The sequence below is a fragment of the Macrobrachium nipponense genome, chromosome 26 (assembly GCF_015104395.2).
Source record: "Macrobrachium nipponense isolate FS-2020 chromosome 26, ASM1510439v2, whole genome shotgun sequence".
Lineage (NCBI taxonomy): Eukaryota > Metazoa > Arthropoda > Malacostraca > Decapoda > Palaemonidae > Macrobrachium > Macrobrachium nipponense.
This window is the reverse complement of record NC_087215.1, coordinates 32,389,166-32,404,792: the sequence shown is the minus strand read 5'-3', so window position 1 is coordinate 32,404,792 and position 15,627 is coordinate 32,389,166. Positions and strand designations below refer to the sequence as shown.

The window sequence follows — 15,627 nt, the reverse complement described above, 5'->3', positions numbered from 1 at the left end:
TAGGATATTCCTTGATTGACTTAATCTTTAAGTCGTTTACTTCTACGCCCTTTTCACTTAGTGTATGACCAAGGTAGTCTATTTTCCTTTTAAGGAAGTTACACTTCTTCAGTTTAAGCTTCAGGTTGGCTTTTCTTAATCTCTTTAGGACTTCTCTGACTAAGTCTATGTGTTCCTCTATAGTGTCTGTTGCTATTACCAAATCATCTATGTAACAGTGTACGTCTTTGCCTAGTAAATCGCCCAAAATTTTATCCATTAATCTTACAAAAGTTACCGGACTTGACTTTAGACCAAAAGGCATTCTTACATACTGGTATCTGCCGTTACTAGTGGAAAAAGCAGTCAAAGGTTTACTTTCTTCGTCTAGAGGGATTTGCAAGAATCCTTGCAATAAATCTATTGTGGTGAAGTATCTCTTGGACCCTATAGTGGCGATAAGATCTCGCATTGACGGCATTGGATAAGGATCATTTTCAGTAATTTGGTTCAATTTTCTGAAATCCACAACTATTCTATAAGTTTTGTCCCTTTTAGGAACTAGCAAAAGTGGAAAGGACCATGGGGATTTAGATGGTTCTATTATTCCTTGCCTATTCATTCTTTGTACTTCTCTTTCAATGATCTCCTTCTGGGAATGTGCTACTCTATAGGCTGGTATGTAGATTGGCTTTGTGTTCGATGGAATGTCTATCTTGTGCGTTATTTCGCGTGTATTTCCCAAGGTGTCGCCGTCTAGAGCGACTATATCCTGATATTCGCACAATAAGTCTATGAATTCTTCTCTAACATGGTTTTCCTTAATGTCCTTTAAATGAGATCCTATCTTAGCTCTTCTCAGTTTTTTGTCCTGAGCGTAATTTTCATTTCCTTTACTAATTGCTGCTACCGTTTCCCTTTCTACAACTCGGATAGGTATGGAGTATACTTCTGCTAGGCCTATCTCTGTACCTGGTGTTAACTTAACCTTTCCTCCTCTGTTATTCGTAATCTGTAACGCTATTTTGCTCTGTCTGACTTCATGTAAACTAGAAGAATAATTTATTCCGTTTACTTGCGACTTTTCAGTAAGCGTGAGAATTTCCTTTCCTTCAAAAATTGGATTTACTATACATTCTACCCAAGTACTTTCTCCTGGTTTAAGTCTTAATTCCCTCTCTAACTTTAAATAAGTGCATTGATTTGATTCTAAGAGGTTAATGATCTGTTGTGAACTCGTGATGCATTCTGGATATCTTCCCTCTGTCTTATCCTTCTTTAAGATACCTTTCAGTGTGGGATTCTCTTGAGTCTGGGTTCTTTTAATTGACTTGCATATTGGTATTCTAGAAATCTCACGACCGTTGTTAATCACTAGTTGTTCCCTAGGGGCATCAATGCTTATCCCTTGTCTAGCCATAGTTGGGTAACCTATCAGCAAATGAGCAAAAGCTAATTGTATATCTCTGGCTACCAGAACCTTTTCTCTTAGAGCAATTCTTCCTAGCCTAAATGGAAAATCTAACTGTCCAATTACGTGGATATCATTACCCTGGACGTCTGTGATTCTACAATCTACTGCTGTGTTCAAACTTAAGTGAGAAAAATACAAACGATACACCTTTTCTGACATTATATTCTTAGGACTACCCGTATCAAAGAATGTAATAATAGGTTTCTCTAGACCGACATGGGCTGGAAATAATGGTCTATAATTATATTCATTCCCTACATCAACTTTGCTAACCTGTGTAGCTGGGTTTAGCCTTGACATTCCGGACGTTCTCTCTGTTATAGAGGAAGATTCATTGTACCAGTAAGCAGAAAATTTCCCATTGCGTCGTCTGACGTTGACTGAACTGATTCATAACCTATGCTTGCTGTTTGATTGGGATATCTATTTGGAGCGGAATCTCTATTTTCTTTAGCTGGGGGAGATTGACTTTGGTTTCTACCTCTGCCTCTCGACTGAGATCTACCTCTAGGAGCTGAAACAAATTTATTTCTGCATTCTCGAGCACTATGTCCTGTTCTCTTATGGAAAGGACAGAAGGCTATCCCTCGGCAGTCACTGGCATAATGTCCTCTCTTCTGACAGTTATAACACGTGACTGTCGAAAATCCTCCTTGAGAAGATTTACCTGGCATCTTATTCTGATTTCTAGATGGTGTCCTAGATCTATTTGGACCCTTTTCCTTTTGTCCTATAGCGACTAAAGGTCTGTATATAGGATTCCCTTCAGGTCTTCTACCTAGGATTTTTGTTTCCTCCTCTTCAATCTCTGCTACATCATCGGATGTCTCCCACTTACGAGTCATCCTTGCAATGACTTCCGTTGGCAGGCTTCCAATCATTATTGCTAGTCTAAATATTTTTTTTAACATGACTCATTAGCATTTTTTGCTTGCCTCCTTCTACCTCTATCCAACCTGTGGATTCCATGAAGTTACCCCATTCATTCATATTGTTATACAACTGAGAGCTAAACTCTTGGTAACGTCTTTCGTCTAACTTAAATTGACGCACTATCCTTGCCAAGCTAGTAACTGGATCTCTTTCACCAACTGTGGAATAGACCTTCCTAAAATACCGTTTCAGTTCTTCCCAATTCTTAAGATCTCGGTAAGTCTCGGAGTGGACGTATCGTTCTAAGTCTCCTCCGGCTTCCAAATCAAGATAACTCTTGGCTTCGATAAGCTTTTCTCTATCTGTCCCCGTTATGCTATCTAGGCGTGTCTCCACCTGCTCTATCCAGTTTTCTAAGTTACAAGCTAACTGACCATCCTTTCTTCCGCAAAATTTAGCTATGTGATTAATCACATGTCCCTTATGTGTTCCCATTACTGCTGCGCTCGAATTCGCGGACTGTGTACCTTCCGGCATGGTTAATTTCCTTGTTTGACTTCTCGTGAGCACAGGCGTTCTTACGTTCTGATAAGGAGTCGGTCTCCCTTTGACCATCGACTCGTTAATGGAAATTTTCTTAAGTACTGAGTATCATTAAAAGTATCAAAGTTATGACAGTATTAACCCGAAAGAAAATGATAATAACAATAAAGTATTTTTACTAAAGTATTCGATCACCAAAAAAATAAAAGAATTTTCCCCAGAAATATTCTCAAAGTCTTACGTTATCGGTAAGCGATTCTTAAACAACAACAAAACCCTCTTAATAGTTCTGGTAAAACGATACTGAACTGACCGTAAAGTGTACGCTAACGAGAGACCTCCCGTGATTTACCCTTGTTATCCTAAACAAACAAAATAAAAACAAGTAAACATTCATTCGACGTAACGAATAAAAGTAAAAGCAAATACTAAAACAAAAAAAACAAAACAAAGTACAAGAAATCGCAAAACAACCAAAATCACAAAAAATAACATAAAATGACACAATCAAAATTAGAAATTAAAATTTAAAGTTATTGGTTAGTAAATACAAATGTTCGGGAAAAGGTCTTAGTAGCTGATTAGTTATAATTAGTAAACTAAAGAAATATCGTAGTTTCGTTGCCAAAAAAAAAGGTTCAGAGGGAAAATCTTTTAATCTTGAAATACCAGAAATTGTCTAACTGAAATGTTAATCGCGTAATTTACTTTTAACAGAGTTTAATGTTATGTAAGTGTGAGGATATTATTTTGGACTTAACTTCTTTCGTCGTCTTCGACTCCCGGGTTTACGTCTGACAGCTTGCGTTCGCCTACCAGCGCGTTGAATGATGCGTTGTTACGTCTGCGGGAAGGGGACTTCTCTCTCTCTCTCTCGATTGCGTTGACTGATGCGTTTTCGGGATTATGTTTTCTTTCCTCTTGATATATTCTTTACGCTTTCGATATCTTGTTCTTCTAGTGGAAGTTCTTTTACTGTTCTTCGGAGTGGAGTTTTTCTTTCGCAAAGTGTGGGTGGCTTTTTTTTTGGAGCGCTTTTATTGTTACGACTCGATAACTGTCTTTGAATTTGGGGAAGCACTGGTACTGTCTTTTTGGGGGAGAACCTTCTATTTCGAGTGGCGTGAATGGATTGAAATCTCTTATGCCGACACTAAACTTTTGATTCCGTTTCGCGGCTCTCTCCCTGCTGTTTTTAACTGTCATTCGCGTCGCTGATCATCATTTCTTTGCTGTGTCTTTGTCTTCCTATCATACCGCTCGACATCAATTAATCTTGTCACTATATCAATCTTTATCTCATCGTATCCCGTCGCTCTGCCACCAATTTATCTGTGACGGTACTTACTTTCTTTGCACAGATCTAAGGTAACGTGTGCCGTGAAGGCTGTACTTTGGGGAATTAGGCTTATATAAATTCTTCTTGTCTTGCTCAATGTTCTTAATCTGGAATTCGTTAAAAGGAAGGGTTCTACTTTTAGATGAGAAATGAAATTGATATATTCATACAAATTACGTTTTATTCTTCGTTAGGGGTTCTTACAAGGTTTTTCCACCTTCTGAGTTACTGGGCTTGGACTGATAAAACTTAATTGGCACTTGTTGCAATTACGAGTATATAGGCACGAGGGAATTTTACTGAGTATTGATTGTCACTTTCACTGTCTTTGATTGCTTCGCACACCACACTTTTGCACCTGTTCTTCTTCTGTCCTTCTCTGTTTCACGGCCATGCCACTGCAGTTCTCCCCTCAGGCTCCCCGGTTGTTCTCTCTCTTGGCTTCTCTGTTCCCCTTTTTTCTCTGCTCCCTTTTCTCCCTGCTGCTCTCTCTCTGTCTCGCCTTTTTGTTCAGTTGAAATCTCCTTAGCCCCGCCTTTGGATTTTTGGATTCTGACTGGGTGTGGCATTTTCTGAAAGACCTTTTGTGTCTTAGTGGCTGCTAACTTCATACGAGACCGCCTTCCTGTCAGGTCTTCTACAGTAATTCGTAGGCTTTGAATTTGTATACGCCTCCTTCTTCATGTCCTGGCTTCTTAGGGGCGTATGCCTTGGTAACCTCATAGGTCATTCGTTGATACTCCTTTTGGGCTGTCTTATGACCAACACTCATGGCTTTTGATTCGTCGATACTAGAGCCTATCTTTGGAAAGGGTGGAGCTTAGATTTTCACATGATCCACCTTTGAAACAAGGAAGCCTTGAATTTCCCTTGGTTATATTAAACAGAAGGCTCTTGAAAAGGTCCACCTTACATTAATTCTCCGACGCTTGAAGTGTCACAAATGTCGGGCGTGCCAGAGAATCAACCTTAATCATCGAGATGAGGCGTAATGGGTTGGATTCCAATTTCTCGAAGATGCCTGGGAGATGCAGACCAGATGCCTGTGGGCTAACGCCTAATCGTTTTGGGTCGAGTCCGAGAAAACGATACCTTCGTAAAATTGATTATTTTCATTCTCTTATCCCTCTTTCTTTTCTTATTATCCGTTTCGTGCCTTTTTCTTAAGTATTATTAAGTTATTGCCTTTGGAATAACACACTGTGCCACACTAATTACATATATATATATATATATATATATATATATATATATACATATATATATATATATATATATATATATATATTATATATATATATATATATATATATATATATATATATATATAATATATATACATATATTGATACTTTTATGTATTGATGTACGTATGTATATGTGCATATATCTTCCAGTATGCTTGCTGAGAGTATAGTGATGATTTTTAAAGAATTGTTTTCCCTTTCCCACAGACAAATGATATAAGTCTAGATCGTAATCGCACTTAATTTAAGAGACTCTTAAGCACAGAATAAAATGATTTTGGAAATTCTGTCATACGTCTGGTCCTTCTTACGGCTGGGGATATCCCACTATACCCTGACCCTCTGCATCATATCCTTCACCCTTTATGTTATTCACTGGGTACGTGTCAGGAGGTACAAGCAGTCACTGTTCGCACGTCTAGGTATACCTTATGTGGAGCCCCACTTGATCCACGGCAGCCTACACACCCTGAGAGGGAAGACACTAGCGACAGACATGCTGACTAACTGGCTGGAGAAGTATGGGGATGTCTTCGGGTATTATATTGGCGCCAAGGCCAACGTTGTCATCAAGGACTTGGACCTCATCAGACAGGTACTTGTGAAGGATTTCAATAATTTTTCTAACAGACCCAAGCTTATTATTGAGGCCCAACCCGTCATCCACTGCATTGTTGGGTTAAGGGACCAGAGGTGGAAAGATGTACGTTCTGTTTTGGCGCCAACTTTTTCAATGGCCAAGATGAAGCTCATGATTGGCATCATGAATGAGAGGGTTGACGAACTCCTTGGGATCGTGGCAGATCACAACACCAAAGAGAAGCCTCTGGAATGGTACGGTCTCTTCCAAGGGCTCACTCTGGATGTCATCTGTGAATGCGTATTGGCCATGAAGAGAAATTGCCAGAGGGACCAAAATGATGACGCCTTCTTCTCAGCAACAAGGTATTTCCTCAAACATGCTATGAATCCGGCAATTCACCTGGCAATTTATTTCAACATCTTTGGGAAGGTTTTCACTTTCATCAGCAACCAGTTGGCCTTGTCAGGACGTATGACCAATATGATTGTATCTCACTTGAAGACTGTCCTGAAGATTAGAAGGAAGGATACGTCTAGAAAGTACATCGATGTTCTGCAGCTCATGCTGGAGGCAGCAGAATCTCAGCTGGAATCAGATGAGAAAGACCCAATCTTCCAGAATGAGACAAATGTCCCAAATGGAGCACCAGCTACCACAAAAGAACATCAGTCAGAAACTACCCGGAAGTCATCGAGAGAAGACATAAAGAAGAAAAATCTGTCAGATGAAGAGATCATAGCCAATGCATGGGTGTTCTTGCTTGCAGGCTTTGAGACATCTGCGAATTCCTTGACGTCGACGGCCTATCTCCTGGCTTGTCATCCTGACATCCAGGAGAAACTTTATCAGGAACTCTGTGAACACATTGAGGTAAGTCACTGTTCTACCTACAATTGTTATTGGAATTTTGTTGTTGATTAATTATTGCCTTAATTCATGTATGTTTCCAGGTAGTGTGGAAACAGTGAATTTGATCTTATTTTTAAACTGATTCAGAGATTGGAACCCGTTTGCTTTATTTGTCATTAAAGTATGTAAGGAACAAAGCTACCCTTTATATGGCTTCACTCTGAACACAGAGGTACTCACTGAGCACCCACAAAGATGTATATAATAGATATATACACAAGTTGATTTTGTATTAAAATAATTTTGATGGGATTGAAAGTTACTGGTATGTTTAAGACTGAATTCAAAATAGTATGCATGATAAATATTTGCTAAAAAGAATTAAATGATACCATTCCATAAACGTGAATACTCATATATGCAAAGAAACTGTATTTAGTTAAGTGTAAACAATAGGTTTCATGACCCCTTAATGGACAGATTTGCTATATTTTTTATTGGTGTCTTCTGTATTGGCTGTCTGCAGCTTGAATCCTAAAAAGAACAACAAACCTCTTCATTCATTTTCTATTTTGGACTTCATGCCTCTCAGTGGAGAGAGTATGCACAATTATCAGAAGCTATTGAAGGTAAAAGGTTGCTATGGCCACCGCCATACAAGGTACAAGTTAACATGACCAGTAGAGTCAACAGTAAATATTGCAGGCCATAAAGGAATGGCGAAAACTGGTTTCTTTTATAACCCTAGTAACAGTGTGTCTGACTTAAAGATATTGCTGTGAATGAGCTGAAGTCAGTTCTTATGCTTCTTAATAAAGTGATGATTTGGCACGGACTACATTCTCCTAGCTCGTGGAGGCCCATCCCAGAAAGGAGTTCTTTGTTTCTCTTTTGGATTTCAAATTTTTCAGTGGAGAGTCCATCGAAAACATTTGAAAATGGAGAAGAGAGGAGGTTATGAAGTTAGTATAGCAATATATATAAGATAAATCCATATGTTGTATATAATATAAATGACTCCCAAGGTTTATACTTTCAAGGAGCCCCTGAAACCATTTTTCATTTCCAAGGGAACGTTTACCTACCGTACGCTTATGGTATTTTGATAGCCTACTTCAGAACATTATTCTATCCCTTTTTAGCCTCTATTATTTCATTATATATAATATTAAATGCCAGAACTGATTAAAATAACGATTGTAGACGTTCTTATTGGCAAAACAAGAGTTTATACGTCAGCTGAAAATGATAAAGGAAACCATTTCTGGTACAGCTCAGTAACATCAATGATGAAAAACTTTTGAATCCACACTTTTTGGTATTAACTGACCTTGAGGGATACGGAGACGTAGACCCAAGGGGTGTTTTCCAGGATTAATGGAGTAGAAGGTTAGTCCACCTCTGACCAAAATAAGAAAAATCTCGGTCGAAGTTAAAATAAAGAAGTCATCAGTCAGTATCTGACCTTACCAGAGTGAAGAGCAAGGAAGCTCTCTTAACACGGATTAAGGTGCTCTTCACCTGGTCAGTCCTTTTAATCTCGACCATACTATGTCCATGGCTTCCACAAAGGTCCTCTTTCATCTTAGGTCGGGAAAGGGAGAGAGAGAGAGAGAATGTATCTCGACAAACATTTTCCACAGTGACCCTTCACGTCTTTCTTAGTTTTCATGGTTTTCCTCTATGGTAAGCTTCCAGACATCCAGCTACAACATACAGGTGCGCAGTAATGTCGGGACGGACTAACCCAGAACTCTGTTGATCCTGGGTATTTTCCTTTGTTTTTGGTGAAGAATGCCAATTTCTTAGCTCCTAAGTTGTCTGCTACTTATTGAAAGTTAGCTAGAAAGGGTTCCTTTCGCACATGTTGGAGCAGCAGCAATGGTATTCCATTGGCTAAATGTAGCAGTGGCAATGCATGCCTGCGAGTTACCTCCCAATTTCTTCAATTCCAATATGATCCAGAGTTTTTGAACGTCTAAATGTCCGAGACGAAAATATTCATCTGTAGTTTGTAAGAGGTTGCAGTTTGGCTTTCACAAGGACCTGAATGCATTCAACTCCCGATTCTGGTCGTGAAGGTCATAGCGTATTGATCATGAGCCAGGGTGCCATAGTATTCAAACATACAATGATGGAAGTTTGAAGACAATTTCCCAGTATTATCATTGAGTCTTCAACTTTGCATTCATATTATTTATATAATTATATTTATATTTTAGCGTATTAATGTAAATTTTATTTATTTACTTATTTTTGTTTTTTTTTTTTTGGTTTGAAAATGGAACCTTGTGTTTTGAAACGTTGCAAATAAATGTATTTTAAGGACCACCTGAGATATACTCCCTCCTCCAAGTTACTATAATAGATTCACATCAGCCGTGCATTTGATGTCTAGTCCAGTCCCTTACAATGCTCCTGATTGGCTGTTGATAAGCCAATCGCAGGGCTGGAAACTCTCAGTCTCTCCCGAGAGTTCACATAGGCAGGATGTATGTTTCACCTCTCCTGAAAGAAGTATACCTCAGGAGAGGTGGAACACAGATCCTACCCATGTGAACTCTCGGGAGAGACTGAGAGTTTCCAGCCCTGCGATTGGCTTATCAACAGCCAATCAGGAGCGTCGTAAGGGACTGGCATAGACATCAAATGCACAGTTGATGTGAATCTACTATAGTAACTGCCACGTCTTAGATCATATATGTGTATATATATATATGGACGTTTATTGGTTAGAACGTTTCGTCTCCTCTATAGACATCTTCGGCTACAAATGAGTTTAAAAGAATTTCTTTGTAAACTCTCATTTGTAGCCGAAGATGTCTCTCTCTAGAAGAGATGAAACGTCCTAACCAATAAACGTCCATCAGAACGAACTTTGGTGCTTTTACTCCCTCAGTTAAATGAGGAACAGAGGAAGATTATAAGGAAGTTAGAGAAGATCAGTAAGAAACTAATAAAACTGCAACTGCGCCGTCATATTTAACGACATTTACATATACATAAGGATATGCATATGCACTGGGGTTGCTCTGGATGCTAAATTTGAACGTATGAGCGTGATTCGTGAATGGATCTTTCGCCCCTGTTAAGAATCTCTGCCACAGTCACATCGAAAAGAAAAAATAAAATAAAATAAAAGTAATAAACAATAAATCACAAGTACAACACTGAATTTCCTTGGGGCTTTCCGTCGCTCTGTTTCGTACCCAATTAATCAAGTGACCTTTGCCTGGATTATCTTTATCGGCGCTGCGGGCAGACAGCCTGATATTAAAGGACAATATTTAGATCGCAAACGAAAATAGAAAATAATACAAAACAACTGTTTACTGCTTTATTTGTTTGTTTGTTTTCATCGGTATTTGAGTCCACTTACGCCAATACCGTGATAAGGACTGCTATTTTCATTATTTCTATTAAAATTCACCTGTACGTCGTCTATACGTCATAATCGTGATGTCCTATAAATAAATAAATTAAAAAAACATGCACAAATACTTCAATGAAATCAACTGTTTGCAGATAAAGTACTTCTATGGTATCCATTATCTAACGATTACATAAAGTGGTTTTATCTTTGTACCTGCTGTAAGTGACTAATTGCTATAACTAGCTCGACTGTCTCCATTCCTAAAGATATATTGGTCGATGATCTTTTATCTGTAAACTACACATACACACATTATATATATATAATATATATATATATATATATATATATATATATATATATATATAGTTAAACTTAATCACTTGCACAATATTTTGTTTGTTGTTGTGTTTTTACGTTGCATGGAACCAGTGGTTATTCAGCAACAGGACCAACGGCTGTACGTGACTTCCGAACCACGTCGAGAGTGAACTTCTAACACCAGAAATACACATCTCTAACCCCTCAGCGGAATGCCAGAGGATCGAACGCGCGGCCACCGAGGTGGCAGGCCAACACCAAGCCGACCATGCCACTGAGGTGCTTTTTGTACCTTAATGTAATCAATAAGAGGACATTATTCAAACAGGATGGTAACTCAGTGGAGTTATTTATTCGGAAAAATTATACCTTTTTCTGAATGAATATATCTGCTAGACACCATCCTATGTAAATGAGGTTCTGATACTAATATATATATATATATATATATATATAATATATATATATATATATATATATATATGATATATATATTATATATATAAGTAATATATATATATATATATATATATATATAAAATGTCCTCTTATTGATTACATTAAGGTACAAAAAGCACCTCAGTGGCATGGTCGGCTTGGTGTTGGCCTGCCACCTCGGTGGCCGCGCGTTCGATCCTCTGGCATTCCGTTGAGGGGTCAGAGATGTGTATTTCTGGTGTTAGAAGTTCACTCTCGACGTGGTTTGGAAGTCACGTACAGCCGTTGGTCCTGTTGCTGAATAACCACTGGTTCCATGTAACGTAAAAACACAACATATATATATATATATATATATATATATATATATATATATATATATATATATATATATATACACCCATATGAACAAGGGACAGGAATGCCCGAAGACAGACATCAAACAGTAGGACAGACGGCAATACTCGTGATTAGTCATTTGATTACATTTTTATCCCCAACGTTTCATAAGCCATGATTACATCATCAGGGGTTCTGGATTTAAAAAAAACACTGACAATAAAAACTGCAAAGAAAACACACAATGGCAAAGTGAGAACATAAAAAGCGAAATCGACTTAAAAAGTGAGATCTTAGACAAAGGACGCCGAGGATCAAGCAAAATACTGAGACATTAATGAAAACAAATAGAACATATGGGGGACAGGTAAAAATATTTATTATATTTCTAAACTTTATGTTTTTTAAAACACTAAAAATTAAGAAAATCAATAAATACAGTAAATAAATAATGATGACGCCATACCATTAATAATTATAATTTTTGTTTAGTTATTTATTTTCTTAATATGGTTTTTAATTTGTTGTGTTTTAAAGACAAATTTTAAAATGATAAATATTTTGTCTTGTCCTTCATATGTTCTGTTTGTTTTTATTAATGTCTCAGTATTTTGCCTGATCCGCGGCGTCCTTTGTGTAAGATCTCACTTTTTAAGTCGATTGTCGCTTTTTATGTTCTCACTTTGCCATTGTGTGTTTTCTTTGCAGTTTTTTATTGTCAATGTTATTTGCTTTTTAAATCCAGAACCCCTGATGATGTATTCATGGGTTATGAAACGTTGGGAATAAAAAATGTAATCTAATGACTAAAGAGTATTGCTTCTGTCCTGTTTGATGTGTCTTCGGGTATATCTGTCCCTTGCTCATGGGTATGTGTATAAACTTTTTACCACATTTCATAATCTGAGAAACTCATAAATCAACGCAAAAGCCTCACAGTATCCCTATGCTGATATTGGTTATTGAAAATACTGCCTACAACAAAATCGATGCGCAGTACAGATTGCTGGCTGTGACACCATCAACTGAATACAGATAGCGCTGTAGGTTGCCATCTAGAGCGCCGTCTAAAGAGCTGAATAGGCTTCTCAAAATGGATCTGATGAGAAAGAGGAAAAATGTTGTCGAATGATGTTCACACAGAACTTCGGCCTATTGCTGATGTCTTTCAGCCCTTGAATTTGCGTCCTTGCAAACGGCCAAGTTGTTATCAACTTTCGACTTTTAAAGGCGCTCTAAGGTTCTCACTGCCAACTCTTCCTCTTCCTTTTTTATATCTTCTTTCGGTCTGGACGCTGCTTTGGAACTCGGCAGAGAGAAGGCTGAAATGCTCCAATGAGACGGTGTCCCCTAACGAACTGAATGTACAAAACAGGGAAAATTCAGGGAAAATAAATATAAAAATTAAAAGCCAATCATGACATTTGATCATAGACAGATAGCTAAATCTTGAAGCATTTCACCGTTGCTATTTGTTCCCCTGCCAGGATGGATACGAGCACATCACCTACGAGACCGTCCACAAGCTGAACTATCTGGACCAGATTTTTGCCGAATCCTTGAGAATCCTCCCGCCGGTCATCACCTTCATCAGCAGGGATACGAACGCCGACTTCCAAGTGAGTGGATGTTTTTGTTAGACATTTCTGTGGCGAACAGACAATGGTTCTTGGTTGAATGCCTTATTTTCACGACGATTTTGATCTAAATTTAGTATGAATGTCTTCCATATACTTTAGAAGCTTGTATTTCAAGTAAATGTCCTTTATGGGCTTGTTCCATATGAACAATAATGATAATAATAACAGAGGACGTTATGTTCAAACTTAACGTGTTTTTTACTTTTCTTCTTCTTTCACAGCTGGGTGACTACTTTATTCCCAATGACACCAACATCCTGATTCCAGTGTGGCAGATTCACCACGACCCCAAACTGTGGCCCGATCCCGACAAATTTGACCCTGAGAGGTGAGAGTGTTCACAAAATTTCTGGAGAAATATTAATATGGCTCAAATTTCACCATAAAAGGGAAAGGGTTTAAAATTTGCCTCCCGAATAATAATAATCATTACTTCTTTTATCAAGCTATTCAGTCCCCTGTTCGTGCTGCTGATGGCGTCTTTTGCGACTAAAGAAGTCGCAGGTTGGAATTTCCAACGCCCACCGAGGCTGTGGTTCATCCTCTCTTCAGACTTCTGATGGAGCCATGGCTAGGCTCTGGGCTGCCCATGGGCGTCCGCAGAAAAAAAATGTGGGGAGGGCGGTGGCCAATGATATGGAGATCTATGTCGGGGAGGGGAGGGGGTATTCCCCTCCACTTTTTCGAAAAAAAAAAATAATAAAATAAAATAAGGTTTCCCGAAGTGCTTAGATGCAAATTGGTGATACTTTTTTTTAATCTAACAAAGTAGCTCAACTACATCATCTCCTATGGAGAATTTTGAGAACACAGAGATAATGAACAGGGTTATTGACAAGTTTGGAAGAGATTCCAGACTCTCCAATTCCCGTTCCAACAGCAGTAGTAAACCAATAATAATAGAATGTTGAATACTAGAAAACTGAATAAAAAGGTGAGAAATGTTCGTGGTATCTTATTAATTTTGCATTCTCCATGTAATTTTTTTTATTCATTTTGTATTTTCCATGCAATTTTAATTATTTCCCAGAAATTCCAGGGATGAGGGTTAATGGGTCTCCTTGTCCCCCCCCCCCCACCCCCTGCGGACGCCCATGGGGCTGCCTGATCATTATTATTCGTCATGATTATCTCATGATTATCTCACTGCTACCTTTCTAGGGAAGAAATGTCTAAGGTGGAAAGTAATACTCATCATGGTTCCGGATAATTTTCTTCTGTGCAACTTAATGGAATATATATAATTTAGGCCAAAGGCCAAGCACTGGGACCCATGAGGTCATTCAGCGCTGAAAGGAAAAATGAGAGTAGAAAGGTCTGAAAAGTGTAACAGGAGGAAAATCTCAAAAAAGTTGCACTATGAACCAATGTTAGGAGAGGGGGGGTGGAAAGGAAGAAAGAAAGAGAACATGAATGGAGGTAGTGTAAAAGGAATGAAAGTAATACTTACAGTGCACCCCTCCTACCTTTCATAAACACAGTCCGTAGGAAATAAAACCAGTACTATTACAAGTCTCAGAGATGATCACAGTCTAGCTATATTCATGTTAACGGAGACTAGGCTAAGTAATAATGTGAGCGGTTATTCTAAAATATACGAAATGACACCAAAGTCCACAACTTTTACCATGTACCGAGAGAAAAAAAACTGTGGTGGAGTGGGAATGAATCTTTGTCAAACAATTATACAGAGTATCTATAACGAACCAAAATGTGTTTAGTACATTTGAATACATCAACACCAACATACACACAAACAAGCACATACAAATCATGAGTTTACAAACCATCAAGCACAAGTAAGAGATCGTTCCTAGAAGAATTCCGTGATCTCCTCGATTCGTTAGCTGATAAAAGAAATATTCTGATTTGTGGTGTCTTCAGCTTACATCTAGACGATAACGATGACAAATATGTCAAAGAATTTATATGGTTACGTGAGAGCCACGACCTCGTAAATGTTGTGAGAAAACCGACCTCATTACAAAACCATAACACTGATCTAGTGATGCAAAACAAAAACAACGAAGATTGCGAGTGACATACAAATTGAGCCTAAATGTTTGACATCTCTAGTAAGTTTGACATCTCCAATACATAAGCTAGTTACATTTAGTATAAATATGGGAAGGTTATGCACTGAAAAAAATCTAGCTACAGAAACAAAACCAACTTGAAAAGTTGATGAATTTATTGTTGAGAGCACCAAGAATATAATAGAGAAACAAGCCAGGAGTGCAGGTGTAATTTGAAGAATACCTTGACGAGCGACCAAGTAACTGTAAGCTGTTTTAGTCTAAAGCAAAAATATATTAGCATCAAACTACAATGATAAATGTCTAGGAGTAACAAGGCAAATAATAGTAGGTAAAGAAAATGCCAAATGGTTTAACAGTGAATTACGTGAAGCTAAAAGAAAGACAAGAAAAATGGAAAATCTAAGGAAAATACCGAAAGACTCAAGAAGTAATGAAAACTGGTCACCGTATAAAACAGCCAGGAATCAGTGCAACGACTTAATTATGAAAACCAAGAAAACATATTTCAATAAAATGTTTAGTGAAGAGAAAAATCCCCCAAATCCAAGAAAATTTAGCCGGAATATTGGGAATCAAGAAAAAAAAGTTCT

General features: G+C 38.0%; 1 protein-coding gene across 1 annotated transcript in view; it reads left to right on the top strand.

The window, feature by feature from the left end:
- The window catches only part of LOC135199619 (uncharacterized), a 66,867-nt gene that overhangs the window by 7,192 nt on the left and 44,048 nt on the right, over positions 1-15,627 (top strand). Inside the window, exons 2-4 of the mRNA XM_064227776.1 lie at positions 5,663-6,908; positions 12,846-12,977; positions 13,220-13,326. Of these exons, the coding sequence (XP_064083846.1) occupies positions 5,727-6,908; positions 12,846-12,977; positions 13,220-13,326 (1,421 nt within the window). The 5' untranslated portion in view covers positions 5,663-5,726. The remainder of the gene's footprint in view (positions 1-5,662; positions 6,909-12,845; positions 12,978-13,219; positions 13,327-15,627) is intronic.